This window comes from Dipodomys ordii, unplaced genomic scaffold (assembly GCF_000151885.1).
Source record: "Dipodomys ordii isolate 6190 unplaced genomic scaffold, Dord_2.0 Scaffold54, whole genome shotgun sequence".
In the NCBI taxonomy this organism is placed as follows: domain Eukaryota; kingdom Metazoa; phylum Chordata; class Mammalia; order Rodentia; family Heteromyidae; genus Dipodomys; species Dipodomys ordii.
Window position 1 is genome coordinate 3,719,792 of NW_012267270.1, and position 18,160 is coordinate 3,737,951.

At 50.5% G+C, this 18,160-nt stretch overlaps 1 protein-coding gene across 3 annotated transcripts in view; it reads left to right on the plus strand.

Moving 5' to 3' along the window:
• The first annotated feature begins 8,351 nt into the window (after positions 1-8,351).
• Positions 8,352-18,160, plus strand: part of Sptbn2 (spectrin, beta, non-erythrocytic 2) — a 35,803-nt gene continuing 25,994 nt past the window's right edge. For 2 of the 3 annotated variants that reach the window (XM_013021137.1, XM_013021138.1), the window contains exons 1-6: positions 11,224-11,590; positions 13,348-13,499; positions 13,900-14,073; positions 15,512-15,603; positions 15,743-15,823; positions 16,089-16,204. In XM_013021137.1, the coding sequence (XP_012876591.1) occupies positions 11,413-11,590; positions 13,348-13,499; positions 13,900-14,073; positions 15,512-15,603; positions 15,743-15,823; positions 16,089-16,204 (793 nt within the window). In that variant the 5' untranslated portion in view covers positions 11,224-11,412. Of the gene's footprint in view, positions 8,528-11,223; positions 11,591-13,347; positions 13,500-13,899; positions 14,074-15,511; positions 15,604-15,742; positions 15,824-16,088; positions 16,205-18,160 lie in introns of those variants that run through there. The other variant, XM_013021139.1, reaches the window with a different exon arrangement.

Genomic DNA, 18,160 nt, shown 5'->3' on the forward strand with positions numbered 1-18,160 from the left:
CCTCCTCGGGAGCTGGCTCGGTGCTGCCGCCCAGGCTCCCTCGCGGGGTGCGGGCGAGGGGACGCGGCCGGCGGGGGGGTGCGTGTAGCTTTGGCCGAGAGGGAACGAAGCCCTGTGGGGAAGCGTCGGGTAAGGTGGCTTTATTGGGGGGGGTGTGGACGTTTTCCGGGCTCCGGGGGGGCCCCTGGCGGGGGTGTACCCACTCCGGCGCTCCGGCTCGCAATCGCCATCCGCTCCGGCTCCCAGAGACTTCGCCTCATTCACCCCATTGCAGGTGGCAGGCTGACTGAGGTAGTCTTAGCCCTGCGACAGCCTGCTTAGTACAAGCCCACTCTCCGTGGGTTGTTTCTCAGCTGCCTTCCTCCGTGGGGGGCAACCACCGTCTTCCAACACTGAGAGCTGAGAGTTGCAGGCCAGGGGCCTGGGTTCGCCACAAACCAGTTTACCTTGAAGGTGAAGTGGACAGAGTTAAGTTTCAAATATGTCTTAGCTTGATGCATGGGACAAGCTCTTGGTGTATTCGAAAACAGCTAAACATCTGTGAAGGAAAAACAACAACAACGAAGATGGAGCTTATGAGACTGATGTAAGCTCCGGGTTGGGGAGTGAAAATGAGGCAGAGTCGGGACCACCATGGTTTACACCTACAACCCTAGCTGCTCAGGGGGCTGAGATTTGAGGATGCTAACAGTTCGAAAACCAGCCTGGGCAGGAAAGTCTGTGAGATGTTATTTTCCATTTTTACCAGCAAAAAGCTGGAAGTGATGCTGTGGCTCAAGTGGTAGAGCACCAGCCTTGAGTGGAAAAGCTAAGGGACTGTACTAGGTCCTGAGTTCGAGCCTTCATTACCTGCACATACATACAAAATGAGGCTGAATAATTCTTTCCTAAGAGAATGAAAAAGCAGTCCCCCCCCCTTCAACCTACTTCCTAAACTCCTGAGGAGCAGATCCCTTAAGCTTTATCAGGAGCATGGACCAGGAAATAGGCTGGGGTCCAGAAAACAGATTGGGATTTTGTTCTTCCTTTCTTCTGCTCTCTACCTACCCTGGAGCGTCTTTCTTTTGCCTTCCTGGGAGTGCTGGATTTAATTACGACTTCTTTTGCCTTTTCCTCTCTCTGCCATTTATAGTTTGAGTCACATAAGATTTCTACTTTGCCAAAGTCCCCATCTCTTCTAATCTATTATTCATCCTCCTGTCATTTATTCAATTCTGCCTTCCCATGGCTGCTGCAGCCCTGTCCTCCTTCCTTCCTTCCTCACATCTGCGATTCGCTGTGTCAGACCCAGCACCTCTGTTTCATGAGCTCTAGCGCCCACTCTGTCTTCATTTTCTTCTCTCGTGCTTGGAGCTCCCATGAGGAAGCTGTATTTGAGTTCAGCACGAGGTAGGGAGAGCCTGCACACACCTAGAAGTACTCCTAGTCACTGGAGCTGGAAACAGCCTTCACGGTGCTTCTAACCAACCAGCTCCAGCTGCTTGTCATCTTTGGCCTTCAAAGTAGGTTCCCTACATAAGCAGGCTCAGTGCCACCTGGGAACGAATTAGAAATGCAAATTCCCAACTCCTCCCCCGGATCTGCCAAAAGAGAAGCTCTGGGGGCAGAGCCCAGTGGTCTATTTCAGCTGCCCCCCCCCACTCCAGATGATTGTGATTTGTGGGAGTCTAAGAATCGCTGGTCAGGAGTTCGAGTGCCCAAGTCTGAAACCATTGCAGCTAAGGAGCGGGTCATTTCTAATCCCACCTTCATTCTTTCCATGCTTTTCTTTGGCCCTAAGAAAGACGTTAACTGTGGTGGCCAAAAACAAATGGTTTCTTCATGCACTGTCTTCTTTATTGAATATCTATTGTACTGGACCCAGAAAGGAGTAAGACCCAGTTCTCAATGAGTTAAAGGTGGAACGAGTGGAGACACACAAACAAGTAACTGTAATGCAATGGGATAAGCGCCATAATAGCTGCCTGTGAGGTACTGTGGGAGCGCAGGGGTGGAATGATCCACTCTTCTCTGAGGGAAGTAAAGAATTAATCTGGAGCCGCATGTGGTGAGAGGAGGAATTAGGTACTAGCCCCAGCCGCTAGCCCCGGGGATAGGATTTCCAGCTTTAGAGGCCAGGTCAGCAGAGGAAAGTAAGTGGAGGCTGACGTCTTAGAGGACCTGCCTGTGGCTGAGCAGTTTGTGGGTTCCAGCCTACAGCTGGAAGGAGGTGACACTATTCTGGCACTAACAACATAAGCTACTTGGGCCCCACCGAGGTCAGTGGCTAAGAATAAGAGAGGGGTGAAATGGTAATCTGGATTAGCTAGTGCACTGCCCTATTGCCAGAGTTCAGGAATCCTTGGAGGAGAATAAGTTTGGAGATTCTCCAGTACAGGGAGAATTTGAGGGTAGAGATGGGGCTGCTTTGCTTTCTGACAGCATGAGGAAGTATGAGCATGGAGGTTCAGATCCTAGGTAAGGTAAGATAGACCCAGTGAAAAGGAACCAGGATCTGGGTAGGAGAAACTCAAACAGAAAATTATAGGAATCTGGAGATGGCAGCTGGGAACATACAGAACATATTGTCCAAAAGGCAGGGAGTAGGAGAGGCTACAGACCCAGAATATTTGGAACCCAAAACTTTCCAGGCACAGTGCTTAACAACACTGTTAAGAGCACTGTTCTCAATAAAATCTATGGGAACAAGACTTCTGTATAGTCTCAGTACGGTGACCCTGTAGGGATCTATGACCAAAGGACAAAAATACCATATGGGTTCCTTTTCTTTATCATGATATCCCTGGAAACTCAGGTCAGAAAACACGTAGGCCTCAAACTTGATTTGGAGAGAGAAGCATTTAAGTGTTTGAAGTTTTATTTGAAGGAGCCAGAGATTCTAGCTCTGTCCTTCCCCTCTCCCCCTAATTATAAAAGAGTCCAAGCCGGGCGCCAGTGGCTCATGCCTGTAATCCTAGCTACTCAGGAGGCTGAGATCTGAGGATCGAGGTTCAAAGCCAGCCTGGACAGGAAAGTCTGTGAGACTCTTATCTCCAACAAACCACTAGCAAACCAGAAGTGGCGCTGTGGCTCAAGTGGTAGAGCACTCGCCTTGAGCTGAAGAGCTGAGGGACAGCGCCCAAGCCCAGAGTGCAAGCTCCAGGACCAACCAAAAAAAAAAAAAAAAGATTCCACAGAGAGGCCCTAGAAAGTCTGGATTCCATGCCTGGAGTTCTTAGGACCCCTGAGGTCACCCAAGTAGTATATATTTGGGTACATTGAGTCTATAGGGTAGAGTTAGTTGTTTGGAGACAGTGTCAGTCATGGGGCTTCCTTAAGTGTCTGCTCTATGGAATACAGAGACTTAAAGTAATTTGAATGCCTCCAAGTCTTCAGGGGCCTGACAGGTAACATACATTGATGAGACATATTTGTATAGGAGAGAAAAAGGGAGTGGCAGGGTCTGCAGAGCAGTGGCAGGCACTGGCCCTCCTAAAGGAATCTGAAATGGGTTCTTCTAAAACAGTTTTGCTGCATCTTTTTTTTTTCTTTTAAATCCCCTTCTATTTAGAAAACTAACATTTCTCTGCTTCAAACTGACCTGCATTTGAAGTGTAGTGAAATCTTTGCTGTTCACTAGAGGTGATGTTTTGTTGTTGTTTTGTTTTCTACATGTACTAGGGCTTAAACTCAGGACCTTTACTCTCTCTTGGCTTTTTCTGCTTAGGCTAGAACTCTTCCGTTCGAGCCACATCTTCACTTCTGGCCTTTTACTGGTTAATTGGCTTAAGAATCTCATAGATTTTTCTGCCCAGGCTGGTTTCAAACTGCAGTCCTCACATCTCAGCCTCCTGAATAGGTTGGATTACAGGCAGGCCTGGGCCATCAGTGCCCAGCAGATATGTTTTATTTTATTTTATTTTTTGGCCAGTTCTAGGGCTTGTACTCAGGGCCTGAGCACTGTTCTACCATTTAAGCCACAGCGCCCCTTCTGGCTTTTTCTATTCACTTAGTACTGAGGAATCAAACCTAGGGCTTCATGCATGCTAGGCAAGCACTCTGCCACTAACATTCCCAGACCTGTTTTAATTCTTTACAAAATTTTTGGGGGAGAGCAAGAGGTAGGCATGTAAAAGCCAACATTGAAATTTTGAAACAGCAGCAGAGAGGATTGTTTGGTTTATTGTTGATGATTTTACTTGTAAACATTTCCCGAGGGGGGAGGGGGAGGGACCAACAGGGAGGAAAGTAACAATAGTTCACACATCCCAGCCATTTGTTCAGAGTAATGTGCTGAAGGTAATGCTCTTTTATAAGAAGTGTTTTATGATTTAAAAAATGAAACAGTGAACCAAATAAATAAATACAGCAATTGGCCAAACAAAACACTCCTGGGGGCTGGCTTTAGTAAGTTTGTGCCTTCTGGTAAAAGAAAAGGGGGTCAAATAAATTGACAGTTGCAGGGTGCTGGTGTCGCTGTGTTTGCTGGGAGGTCTCTGCACAGATCCTTCCCAGAGCCCAGCACCACAGGGGCTGCTGCTGCTGAGAGGCCCCATCTGTGGGGCCAAGTGTGAAGCTTCTAAATCACCGACTGCTTTAGGATCCCGCAGCTCACTGAGTTCAGGTCATGCGTTGCCCACAGCACTTGCTCTTTGCTCAGGGTGATTCAACTCTGCCCTAGAATTTATTTTTATATAAATATTTACAGAGCAAATCCAGAGACTCTGTTGGGGGAAATGATGGGAAAGGAGTCATCTGCCTGGTGGGAATTAAGCTCTCTGCCTTCCTATAGGGAATGAAAAGCCCAGCTCTAGGGCCCTGAGACCTTGGCTCCTGTACACTGTAGGGAAATCTTCCTGGTGCCCAGGGAAACGGAGGGTGAACCATCCTGACCTTCAAGCTGGTCAGATCCAGCTTCTTGGAACCAGTTATTGGTATATGCCAATTTCCTTGTGTTCCCATGACAATTCACTATCCTCCCCACTGGAGCCTTACCACCCAATGCCTTTCTACCTTCCCCAAACCACATGACAGGTTTTCCTTACCTCTTTTCTTCAGGAAGGATATTTGCTGCTCTCAAACACTGCCCAACACCACTAGTGTCAAAGCCCTGAACTAGGGAGTCATACTCAAGATTAAAATGTCTCCAGGCGCTGGTGGTTTATGGCTAGCCACCCAGGAGGCTGAGATCTGAGGATCAAAGTTCAAAGCCTCTGTGAGACTCATATCTCCAGTGAACCAGCAAAAAGTCAGAACTGGGGCTGTGGCTCAAGTTGTAGAGCCTGGAGAAAGAAAGAAAAAAAAAACTCAGGGACAGTGTTCATGCCCTGAGTTCAAGCCCCAGGACTGGCACAAAGAAAAAAAGATAAAGAACCAGGCACTGGTGGCTCACACCTGTAATCCTAGCTAGTCAGGAAGCTGAGATCTGAGGATCACGGTTCAAAGCCAGCCCGGGCAGGAAACTCCGTGAGACTCTTATCTCCAATAAACCACCAGAGAGCTGGGAAGGTGGCTCAGTGGTAGAGTGTTTGCCTTGCATGCATGAGGACCTGGGTTCGATTCCTCAGCACCACATAAGCAAAAAGGAAAAAAGCTGGAAGTGGTGCTGTGGCTCAAGTGGTAGAGTGCTAGCCTTGAGCTGAAGAGCTAAGGGACAGTGCCCAGGCCCAGAGTTCAGCCCCACAACTGGACCCCCCAAAAAAACAAACGTGGCGCTGTAGCTCAAGTGGTAGAGCGCTAGCCTTGAGCTGAAGAGCTGAAGGACAGCGCTCAGGCCCAGAGTTCAAGCCCCACGACCAACAACAACAAAAAAGATAAAGCTAAGTGAGAATTTTGAGGTCCAAAGCTCAAGCCTCAGTCCTAGCACACACACGTGTGTGTATGCATGCACAAATACATACACAGTGCTGTATTGGAACATGGTTTAAGTGGTTCAGCACTCGACTAACAAGCACAAGGTCCTGAGTGCCAAGCCTCCGCACCCCCCAAAGAACTAAATTAAGACTTAATTTAAGACAAATTTAACAGAATATGGGATTCTGTTAAAGTAAAAATCTCTTCTCAGCCAAGCACTGGTAGCTCATGCCTGTTATCCTAGCTACTCAGGAGGCTGAGATCTGAGGATTGTGGTTCAAAGCCAGCCTGGGCGTGAAAATCCATGAGATTCTTATCTCCAATGAACCACCAGAAAAATGGAAGTGGCCCTGTGGCTCAAAATAGTAGAGCGCTATCCTTGAGTGAAAAAACCCAGGCCCACAGGGGCGGGGGGAGGATGGGAAGGGATGGGAAGGGGAAACAAAGGAGGAGGCTACAATGCTTGATAAGAAATGTACTTATTATCTTGCCCATATAATTGTAACCCCTCTGTAGAGTATTTTCACAATAAAAATAAAAATTTAAAAAAAAACAGGCCCTGAGTTCAAGCCCCCCAACTGACAAAAAAATAAAAATAAATCTCCCTTCAACATTCCTCTTGAATGGCTGTTGAATCCTGTGTTACACAAGAACTTTGGACAGTACAGGTGGGTTTTTTTGTGTTTTTTTTCCAAAGTCCCCGGGAGCTAACAGGAAACTCATTTGTTATTTTTTTTTGAGGACAGAGTATATTGCCCAAGTTAAGGTCAAAAGTAGTGTTGGCAAGCATACCTGGCCCAAAGAGGACTGGGCACTACAAGGCTAGTTGGGTGCTGATCCCTCTGGGAAGACTTAAAAGACTGCAGGATAATCAGGAATAAGTCTGTGAGATTCTTTTTTTTTTTTTGGTTGATTATGGGGCTTGAACTCTGGGCCTGGGTGCTGCCCTGAGCTCTTCTCAAGGCTAGCACTCTACCACTTGAGGCATAGCACCACTTCTGGTTTTCTGGTGGTTCTTTGGAGATAAGGGTCTCATGGACCTTCCTGCCCAGGCTGGCTTTGAACCTCCATCCCCAGATCTCAGCCTCCTGAGTAGGTAGGATTACAGGCACGAGCCACTGGCGCCCGGCTGTGAGACTCTTATCTCTAATTAACCACCAAAAAAGCTGGATGTGAATCTATGACTCAATTTGCTAGAGTGCCAGCCTTGAGCAAAAAATAGACCAAGGGAGAGTTCCGGCCCTGAGTTCAAGCCCTTATACTAGCAAAAGCAAACAAAAAATGCTAGTGCTCCTTCCACCTTGACGCACTGACAATGTCTTTGGAGGTATTCCTTCCATCTGTGAAATGATGGGGACACATACATCTCAGGGGTGTCTTTTGAGCACTTACTTAGCATTCTCCGTAACAAAAGGAAACTAAAAGGTGAGAACTATACTGAATCCTTTGAACTCCTGGGCACTTGGTCTATACTTGTCTATCAGTGCATTGGTCTCCCTGGGGTATCTACTGTTTGTTTGACTTAGCTCAAGAGGAAAATTGGGGTCTTTTAATCTCCAATTTACCTACAAAGGCTCAGCGATACAGTGAGATCTCTCAGTGTATAACTAATGCAAACTAATAATAAAAATTTAAAACTTGTGTGTGTGTGTGTGCTGGTCCTGGGGCTTGAACTCAGGACCTGGGCACTGCCCCTGAGCTGCTTTTGCTCAAAACTAGCATTCTACCACTTGAGCCACTGTACCACTTCTGGCTTTTATTTATTTATTTATTTGGGGGGGGTCCAGTCGTGGGGCCTGAACTCTGGGCCTCAGCTCTTCAGCTCAAGGCTAGCGCTCTACCACTTGAGTCACAGCACCACTTCCGGCTTTTTTCTTTTTGCTTATATGGTGCTGAGGAATCAAACCCAGGGCCTCAGGCATGCAAGGCAAGCGCTCTACCACTGAGCCACCCTCCCAGCCCATGGCTTTTATTTATTTATTTTTTAGTGGTTAATTGGACATAAGAGTCTCACAAACTTTCCTGCCTGGGCTGGCTTTGAACTGCCATCCTCAGATCTCAGCCTCCTGGGTAGCCTATCAATACTAATTTTTTTTAAAGAAGGCTCAGAACTCAAATAGAAGCAGGGAATGAAAGAATTCTAGTTTGTACTCCTTAGTACCCATCAAGACCCCCATCCTCCGCCTGCACCACCCTGATCTACACACTGGTATTCCCACGGCTGTCTCCACTTTGAGTCCCTGGGCTCTGCTGTGTCTGTCTCTGCTTTGAAGCCCTCTGAGCCTGTCCTCAAGCTCTCAGACAGCTCTCTGTCCTCCTGTGTCTCTCCCAGTGCAGCTGTCACATTGCCATCTCTGCCTCCCCCCTCCCACTGTCTAAAGACAAAAGGCTAACCTATCCATAACCATGGCCACGAGGAGAGCTGAGCCAAGTGAGAGCAGAAAGATAGCAGGATGTGGTGAGTGGGGAGCTCCGCGGCCCCCAAGACGCCCCTCACCAGCCACGTGTTCTTCCAGGAGCAGGAAGCCACCCACCACCATGAGCAGCACTCTGTCGCCCACAGACTTCGACAGCTTGGAGATCCAGGGCCAGTACAGTGACATCAACAACCGCTGGGACCTGCCCGACTCCGACTGGGACAATGACAGCAGCTCAGCTCGCCTCTTCGAGAGGTCTCGAATTAAGGCTCTGGCAGGTGAGGTCCGGGAGAACCGAGGAGGTGCGGAGGTGGGTGTGTAGAGTCTTTTATCTTTATGGGGAGACAACTGTCTTGTCTAAGCTGCTGGACTGAAGTGGGAGAGCCTGAGCACCCTGTCAAGCCCTTTGGTCCCCAATCCGGTGCAGGAACAAACTTCACACAATACCAGGCATTTCCTAACCTCCCTTCCCCCAAAGCCTACTGTGCCAGCTGAGCTGACCCCTGGACTGGCCCTGCTGGCTGAATCGGCTTCCCTTCCTGACCCGGGCCCTGAGTCACATCCCTTCTCCTCTACACTCTGACTGTCGCTTCTGTCTCCACCCACCTCTGCCTCACCTTTCCTCCCCTGGTGTCTTCCTTGATGTCCACGATCAGTTCCCACACCTGTTCTGCTCCACCTGCCGTCTGTTACTCTCATTATTGTATCTCCCTGTTCCCCGAAGCAGGATCTCTGCCTGCTACCCCATCGTAGTCCAAAGCCACCCATTCATTCTCCAGAATTTACTCTCCACCCACCTTGGCCCCTGCCCTTCCCTGCGGCCAGGGCTCTCCCCTTCTAGGCACAAACAAACCCGTCTGACGGCCTCCCTGTGTTCAGGGGGAGGGGTTGTCATGGCAACAAGAGAAGGGTTGCCACCTGACACCACCAGCGGCTGCTGGCATGGGGCTGAATCACACACCCCTTGGCCACCCACCCTGTCTGACTGGCCGCCTCCATCCCACCCTTGTCATCACCACTGACCTGCCTGCTGCCCAACCCAGTTGAGTGTAAGAGGTCATAACTCCTCCCACCTGAGAGGTAGTGCTCCTTGTGGGGTGGCACCCACAGTGGAAGCCCAGGTCCCCAAACCTGGTGGCATGTTTTACCCAGCGACAGTTTTTATAAAAATAGCTTCCCAAGTCCCTCCCCTGGGCACAGTGAATTTGAATCTCTAGACATATGGTCCAGAACTCAGGGTTTAAAAAAGCTCCCGAGGAAATTCTCAACGAGCCCAGCAGCAATCTGGAGCAATGGCAGCTGCAGCTTCTGAGGATCCTGGATCCTTCTTCAGATGGGTTCTTTGTGTGTGTGGGGGTCGGGGGTGGGGGGTCCTGGGGCCTGAACTCAAGGCTTGGACAGTCCCTGAGCTTTCTTTGCTCAAGGCTAGTGTTCTACCATTTAAGCCACAGCTCCACTTCTGGCTTTTTGGTGGCTAATGGGCGATAAGGATCTTTCCTAGCCAGTCTGCCTTCAATGTTGAGATCTCAGCCTCCTGAGTAGCTAGGATTATAGGTATGAGCCACTGGTGCCTGGTTCAGATGGGTTGCTCCTCCTCCTCTCCCCCCCCCCTCGTCCTCCTCCTCTTCTTTTTTGGACAGTTGTGGGCTGGAACTCTGGGTCTGGGCACTGTCTCTGAGTTCTTCAGCTCAAGGCGAGTGCTCTACCCCTTGAGCCACAGCGTCACTTCATTTTCTGGTAGTTAATTAGAGATATGAGTCTCACAGGTTTTCCTGCCCTGGGCTGGCTTTGGACCACAATCCTCAGATCTCAACCTCCTGAGTAGCTAGGATTACAGGTGTGAGCCACCAGCACCAGGCTCAGATGGGTTCTTGAGACTGGCTGGTGAACTATTCCTGTTTCTAGACTAGAGCTCAGAGAGGACAAAAGACATGAGGGATGGAGAATGTCAGTGATATGTTTGGAAAACATCTCTCTGGTACCCCAGTTTTAGATTCACATGTCCTCTAGAACTGCCATGATAGCCATGCCATTGTATTTTACCTGTTACACACCCTGAGTGGGTCTATAATGACACATAGTCCAGGACTTTCACTCTCTGGGCACAGGACACACATGTGGTCATGACATCTTTGCACATAAGCCAGTACTGGTACTGGTGTCATATCTGTGCATGTGATGTGTTCCACTCAACATTGTCCTCAGTGTGCACACAGACCCATGCCACCAGGCTCGTCACTGAGCACACAGGTGCCACCCAGTGCTCAGCTATGTCTCTCCACCTCTAAGCTGGGTCTCACCAAATCAGAGCTCTGCATGGGCTTTGCCTTGTGTCAGAAGATGCCAAGCAAATACTAAATGAATGAAATTGAGGGAGGGGTATGTGTAGACTGCCAGCTATAAAAGCAGAAGCCTAGGGGAAGGGCAGAGGGGAAGCTGGTAGTTTGTGCCCAAGCAGTGGGGCAGAGCTGGGAAGCTGGCTGAGAAGGCCCTGGTGGGCAGGAGAGGGGCTGGCATTCAGATAACAAATACCAATGGAGAAGACACCAGCAATACTTATTCCTTCCCCAGAGGAGGTGACAAAAGTGAACAGCACAGCACTTGGCTTCCATTCTCCTAGGAGCTCCTCGTTTCTTTTTCTCAGCTCTCTGGGCAGAGATCAAAGCCCAGGAGTCCTAGACAGGGACTACTCAAGTGGCGGGGAGCTCAGCCTCCTTGTCTGTCAGCAGACCTTCAGGAAGCAGGAATTTGCTTGAGGGGGGAGGGGGGGCCTCTGGCGGGTCTTCCCCAGTCTTAGGCAACCTGTGGCCTGCCTGGCAAGTCTCCTGGCCCTGGCAGCTCTCTCCTCCGCCCCTGCAGGGCCTGGCCCTGCCCCAGCCCAGCTCCGCCCCCTGCCCCTCCCCCGACACTGTCCGACCTGTTTGTCTGGAGCTGCCTCTCTCCCTGTGGCCAGGTGTGCCTGCTCGCTGTTCTCTGGAGCTAGAAATCCCATAACTATTTTTTCCTACTTGAAACTCACAGCATCCTTGAAATCCTCTTGGCCATAGCAGCCTCTGGGGACCTCCAACACAGGCTCAGGGGACAGACGCTCACCACCCCGCCCTGCCGTGCGCAGGGGAGCATGGACTCTGGGCCACGAGCTGTGTAGGAGGCAGCAGGCACCATGAGTGCGAATGGAGTGAGCAGGGTGCATGGGAACGGCCTGAATGGGGCTGAGGAGTTTTACTATGAGGCGGTGGAAGGGGCCCAGAACCCCGGGGGGCTCCTGCTCTCCCCAGCTGCCTTCATCAACCCCGCTCAGTACGCCAGCGTGCTGGAAGGACGCTTCAAACAGCTTCAAGGTGAGGTCCCCTGGGCAAAGGGGAGCCCTGGGGAGCTGGAGGGGAGCTGCAGGGGCCAGAGGGTCTGCCGGGGCTCAGAAGCTAGAGCCAAGCACCTGACTTGGGGGACAATATTACGAGACTTGGGAGGAATCATGTCAAATGGCCAGAAAGTCCAGGAATGTGGACAGAAGCAGGGAAGGTTTGGACCCACTGGAAGGGACTTGTGTGTGGTCGTGTGAGGACCCGAGCGTGACCTTGAGACAGCCTGCTGGGTACAAAGGTGATGGGGATGCAGGGCCAGCGCGTCAGTGTGGCCACTCAGCTCTCCTCCCTCCAGGCAGCCCATCCCTGGGTTGAGCCAGGCTCATCTCGTTAGGGAAGGAGCGAAGGAGTGGGCCAGAGACCTGAGCTTAGAGCTTGTTTGTTTCCCTGGCCTTAAGAGTGGGTGTCTGAATGTGTGTGACCCAGACAAGTGTAGAAATTGGAGAAAGTGTCGAAGAAGAGGACTGAAACGCAGAGCCTAGGAAGCTGTCTGAAGAGGGGTGTTCGAAAGCCATTGTGTTTTAGGGCATGTGTGTCTAGGATGTTGTGGGTTCGACTTGTGACATTACATTCTGAGTTTGGTTTTGCCCATTTTTTCTAGCTACTCTTTCTACTTTCTATCTGTGTGCCAACATGGCCTCACCCCAGGCGTAATACCAGGGCAGGCAGGCTGCCCTCCTCCTCAACCCAGTAATGTCTGGAAATCCCTGGCCATCCCCAGCCTAGGCAGGGCCTATAGACCCTGAAAAGAGGCCCAGAGACACCTGGGTGCCCAGGTGCTACAGGGCGGCCCACGCAGCCATGAGGACCCCAGGTTTGGCACAGGTACAGGGGCTGGAGGTGAGGTAGACAGGAACAGACTTGGGCGTGTTGCTGTTTTTTATGGGTGAGGTGCCCTGGAACGTGAGATTAAGGGAGGAGTCTTTTCAGTTTCTGAGATGCTGGTGCTGAGATGGAGTCCAAAGTAACTCTTCATGCCCTGGCTACTGGGGCCAGGTCCTCACCCCGGAGGTCATCTCTGAGGTCAGGTCACACCAGCCTGTGGAGCAGCTTCCCATGCCTGAGCCTCTTTCTTCCCTCCGCAATGAACAAAGGGTGGAAGCTTCATCCATATCAAGAATCTTCCTGTGTACTTTGCCTGCCCCCCCTTCCTTTTTGTTCTTGAGATTGGTATCTAACTCTGTCAGTTCTACCTGTTGGCCACCTGGAAGGACCACAGCCCTGTTTTCAGCCCGTGCCTCCTTTCAGCCATGGCTGAGATGATGAGAATCTACCTCTATCCCAGTACTTAATCAGGGAGCCACGCACCAGGTATCAACTTGGTGTCTCATACTACTATCTCATTTAACCAATCTAAATGTGGAAATAAAAGGAATGTGCCCATGTAACAGATGGGAAAATTGAGGCTCTAATGGATGGAAAACTTCCCCAGGGTTTCACCACTGTTACATCGTAAAGCCTGGTCCCAGCGTTTCCTGTACAGTTTCCTCCATCCTGTCTTCACAACGCTTATTTCCTCTCTTCCCTTTCTTGTTCTTTGTCGTCAAGCGCATTTCCATTTCTCCATTCCCAGCTCTTCTGGGTTCTCCTCCTGGCCGTCTTCCTTCCTCTCATCTCCCCAGACATCACTTCCTCTGCTTCCTCAGGCCCCCTGACCCCCACCCCGACAACTGGTTTTAGAAGTAGGCACACTGTACTTGAAGGACAGAAATGACCTCATGTTGCCACCACAGATGAGCGAGAAGCAGTGCAGAAGAAAACCTTCACCAAGTGGGTGAACTCACACCTGGCCCGGGTGACCTGCCGGGTGGGAGACCTGTACAGCGACCTGCGGGACGGGCGCAACCTCCTGAGGCTCCTGGAGGTGCTGTCAGGAGAGACACTGGTGAGCACCTGTCACGGAGGGAGGAGGGAGCCCCAGGGACCAAAAGGGGGAAAGCCACAAGAGGGGCAGAACACAGCAGCCCCTCTGCCCAGAGGATGGGCTCATTCGGAGCGGCTTTGCCGGGTGGATTACGTGGGCGCCCTGCTTTGCAGAGACAGGAACAGTGGCCCCATTGAAAACATTTCTTTTCCCGCTCGCTCTGGGTGCAATTAATTCCCTTGGGAATCTTAATCTGGCCAAGCCTCATCTGTAACCCCAGCCTGGGCTCCATGACCTTCAGCCTGGTCCTGGGGCTGTCCTCATGTTCCTGAAGGAGAGCACTGGGAAGGCTGGGGAAGAAGAAGGAAACCTAGGAGCCCGTGTGTCACTTGTCACTATACTCCCCCCTGTCCCCCAACAGCCAAAACCAACTAAGGGCCGCATGCGAATCCACTGCCTGGAGAATGTGGACAAGGCCCTGCAGTTTCTGAAGGAGCAGAAGGTACACCTGGAAAACATGGGTTCCCACGACATCGTAGACGGGAACCACCGTCTGACTCTTGGGCTGGTCTGGACCATCATCCTTCGATTCCAGGTACTGTCAGCACTAACCAGGGTGTGGACCATGCACTGGTTCTGCACCACAGTTCCTGCTGGCCTGTGATAGACAAATACAAAAATAGAAGTCTGGCACCAGTGGCTCACCCCTGTAAACCTAGCTTGTCAGGAAGCTGAGACCTAAGGATCACAGTTTGAAGCCAGCCTGGGCAGGAAAGACTGTAAGACTCATATCTCCAATAAACTCCCCCCAAGGAAGCTGGAAGTAGAGCTGTGGCTCAAGTGGTAAGAGCACTGGTCTTGAGCAAGAGAAGTTCAGGGATGGTGCCCAGGCCCTGAGTTCAAGCCCCAGGATTTGTAGGGAAAAAACAAAAAACAAGCATCTGTCTGGGTGCCAGTGGCTCACACCTGTCATTCTAGCTACACCAGAGGCTGAGATCTGAGGATCACAGTTCAAAGCCAGCTCAGGCAGGAAAGTCCATGAGACTCTTTTTTTTTTTTTTTTTTGGGTCCGGTCATGGGGCTTGAACTCTGGGCTTGGGCGCTGTTCTTCAGCTCTTCAGCCCAAGGCTAGCGCTCTACCACTTGAGCCACAGCGCCAACTTCCGGCTTTTTTTCTATTTGCTTATGTGGTGCTGAGGAATCGAACCCAGGGCCTCAGGCGTGCAAGGCAAGCGCTCTACCACTGAGCCACCTTCCCAGCCCTCCATGAGACTCTTATCTCCAATAAACCACTCAGAAAGCCAGAAGTGGTGCTGTGGCTCAAGTGGTAGAGCGCTAGCATTGAGCTGAAGAGCTGAGGGAGAGCGCCCAGGCTGAGTTCAAGCCCCACAACGGACCAAAAAAAAAAAATCCATATCTCACACCTTATAGAGCAGTTCTCCATACACTCAGTGAGGCAGCTAGCCTCGCTCCACAGGGCAGAGAACTGTTTGGTGTTGGCAAAGTTCCCTGGAGTCTATTTTGGGTGCTAGTCTTGTGTATTAAGGACCCCAGCTTGGTCCATGAGGAACTGGAAGTTTTATAAATGGTCCTTCACTGCATAGAGTTTTAGAAGTCCAAGGGAGGCCTGGTCACCCCCTCTGTTATGCTTCTGGGACCCACCTCAGCTGTCTTGCTGGCCCCCCCATCCTTCCTGCTTGGCCTCCCTGTCCCTTTCAGTCCTAAGCAGAGTTCCTTGTGCCTCACCCCTGAAAGCCATGCAGAACATAGTCTCTCATCCACCTGCATTCCCCACCTGGAGGAACCGGCTCCCTGCACTCTCGGGCACTTCCACACTGCAGTCCCACCTCAAATTCCTCGGACCCAATGATTCGTGTTACGAGTCTAGGTTGAAGGGAGCCCAGGCTCTGTCCCTTCACCCCTTCAAGAGTGATCTCAAGCGTCATTTCCTTCCATTTCTCTCTGAGTGCCTCTGATAACACCAAGAGCTCCTGTCCAGGGAATGAGGTACACTCCCTTGCTTCCTTCCTTAGATCCAAGACATCAGTGTGGAAACAGAAGACAACAAGGAGAAGAAGTCAGCCAAAGATGCCCTGCTGCTGTGGTGCCAGATGAAGACGGCAGGGTGAGGAAGCCGGGGGCGTGGCCGTGGGGTGGGCCACACCTAAGCCACACAGTAGATGAAGGACAGCCTCCAGAGACCATGTCCTGCACAGACTGGGGCTCAACCCCACTCACCATTATTTTCTGGTCTCTGTTTATAGATACCCCAATGTCAACGTGCACAACTTCACCACCAGCTGGAGAGATGGACTGGCCTTCAACGCCATTGTGCACAAACACCGGTGAGAAGACAGTTAGCAGACATGTGGGTTAGTGGCCCAGGGGTGCGGGCGCACCCAGAAGCCAGGAGAAGAGCCGTAAGGAATGTGGGGGCACTGTGCTGCACAGAGGACTTAGGGAAGCTAGGGATGGGAGCAATGGGGGAAGGCTTGGGGTGTACCCTTCCAAAAAATAATTTTTGAGTTGGAGGCAGGGATAAAGGTAGGAGTGAATTTACTTCTTTGGGATCTCAAGTACTTTTGGTGCCTTCTGGCTTCTCCCCTCCAGGCCAGATCTGCTGGATTTTGAGTCCCTGAAGAAGTGCAATGCCCACTACAATCTGCAAAATGCTTTCAATCTGGCTGAAAAGGAGCTGGGCCTCACAAAGCTGCTGGACCCTGAAGGTAGGCCGGAGCTCTGCAAAACAAGGGTAGGCAGACGGAAGGCAGACTGGGGCTGCTGGGAGCTGGGAGGTGTGGATGGAGAACACCTGCCTATGGTTATAGGGGTTTTTAGGGGGAGGGAATGATGAAAATACTCTGGAACTGGGTAATAGTGATGGTTGTGAATGTAACAAAAAACCCACTGAAGTATATGTTAATAACAGGAAATTTTCTTTTTTGCATCAGTATTCTCACTTAACTGTTTTTTGCTAGTTAATTGAAGATAATTTCCTGCCTGGGATGGTTTTGAACCACAATTCTCATACCTTAGCCTCTTGAGTAGCTAGGATTACATGGGTGAGCCACCAGTGCCTAGCTTAAAAATATGAATTTTTAGGTAGGTATGGTGGTTCATGATTGTAATACTACTCAGGTAGAAGCAGAAGGATTACAAGTTCAAAGCCATCCTGGGCTACATAATGAGACCCTAGAAAAAGAGAGAGAGAGACAGAGAAACACAGACAGACAGACAGAGAGAGGAGGGGGGAGGGAGGGAGAGAGAAAGAGGGAATGGGGGAAGAGGAGAGAAGGAGAAAAGCAGAGAGAAAGAGATAAAACACCAGGAATAGTGGTTCATCCCTGTAAGCTGAGCTCCTCAGGAGGTTGAGGTAGATCATGGAGCAAGGCCAGCCTGGGCCAAAAGTTCCAGGACTCTTTCTCAACTAATAGTTGAGTGTGATGATGCTCACCTGTCATCTCAGCTATGGCGGGAAGCAGAAAGTAGGTACAGGCCCAGACAAAAAGTGAGATCCTATCTCAACCAGTGGGGGGAAAAAGGGCTGGAGGTGTGGCTCAAGTGATATAGCACCTGCCTAGCAAGCAAGAGGCTGAATTCCAACCCAAGTACCATAAAAAAGAAAAAAGGAAGGGAAAGGAAGAAAAAAGTATATAGGAAGATGGCTCTGGGTTCTATCCTAGCCCCATCCCAGAGCCAGCTTTGTGACTTATAGCCAGTCTGTTTGCCTCTCTGTGCCTCAGTTTCCTCAAGTTTAAAATAAGAGGACTAGTTCGAGGACCTTACTTCTAAACTACTAGGGCTCTGAAGTAAAACTACCTAACTTTGAGATCCGAGCATTTGTCCTCAGCCAGCGTCCCGGCCCTTACTGTGTACCTGGCACTGCACAGCATATGACATGCTTTAATTAATTGAGTCCTTACAAACCCCTCTAATCAGAACCATTATTATCCTTAGTTTATGGAAGAGAAGGCAGGGCTTATAAGGGTCAATTGATGGGCTGGGAAGGTGGCTCAGTGGTAGAGCGCTTGCCTTGCATGCATGAGGCCTTGGGTTTGATTCCTCAGTACCACATGAGCAGAAAAAAAAAGCCAGAAGTGGTGCTGTGGCTCAAGTGGTAGAGTGCTAGCCTTGAGCTGAAGGGCTGAGAGACAGCGCCCAGGCCCAGAGTTCAGGCCCCACGACTGGACCGGAAAAAAAAAACCAAAAAGGTCAATTGATTTGCCCAAGGTCACACAGTTGGCAGAGCTGGATTCTTGTTCAGCAAGCGTGGCTCCATAGTTCAGGTCCTCTTCACCTCTGCAGAGCAGAACAATTTGGGCTTAGCCAGTAAAGGAAAGGAGAGCTCTCACCTCGTTGTCAAGTGTGGATCTCAGTCACTTCCTCCTTTTCCTGGGCCACCCATAGTAACCCTATCTCCTGTGTCCAGGATGATAAGCTTCGGCTGTCTGGGACAAAAGTAGTGGTAGTGCAGCATTCCTAGACCAGACTTTAAGAAGCCTGGCTATGATGTAAAGTGTGAAGTAAAACTAAGTGTTCTGTCTGTGACGTGTGAGATGACGTTGGTAGCCGTGTGAATGACTTGGGATGCCTGTGGGAATGCTTTCAGAAGTGTGGAGGGGCTTCCAGTCTCATAGTACTACTTCCAGTAGGACCAAATCTGGTTCAATTCAGAAAACCCA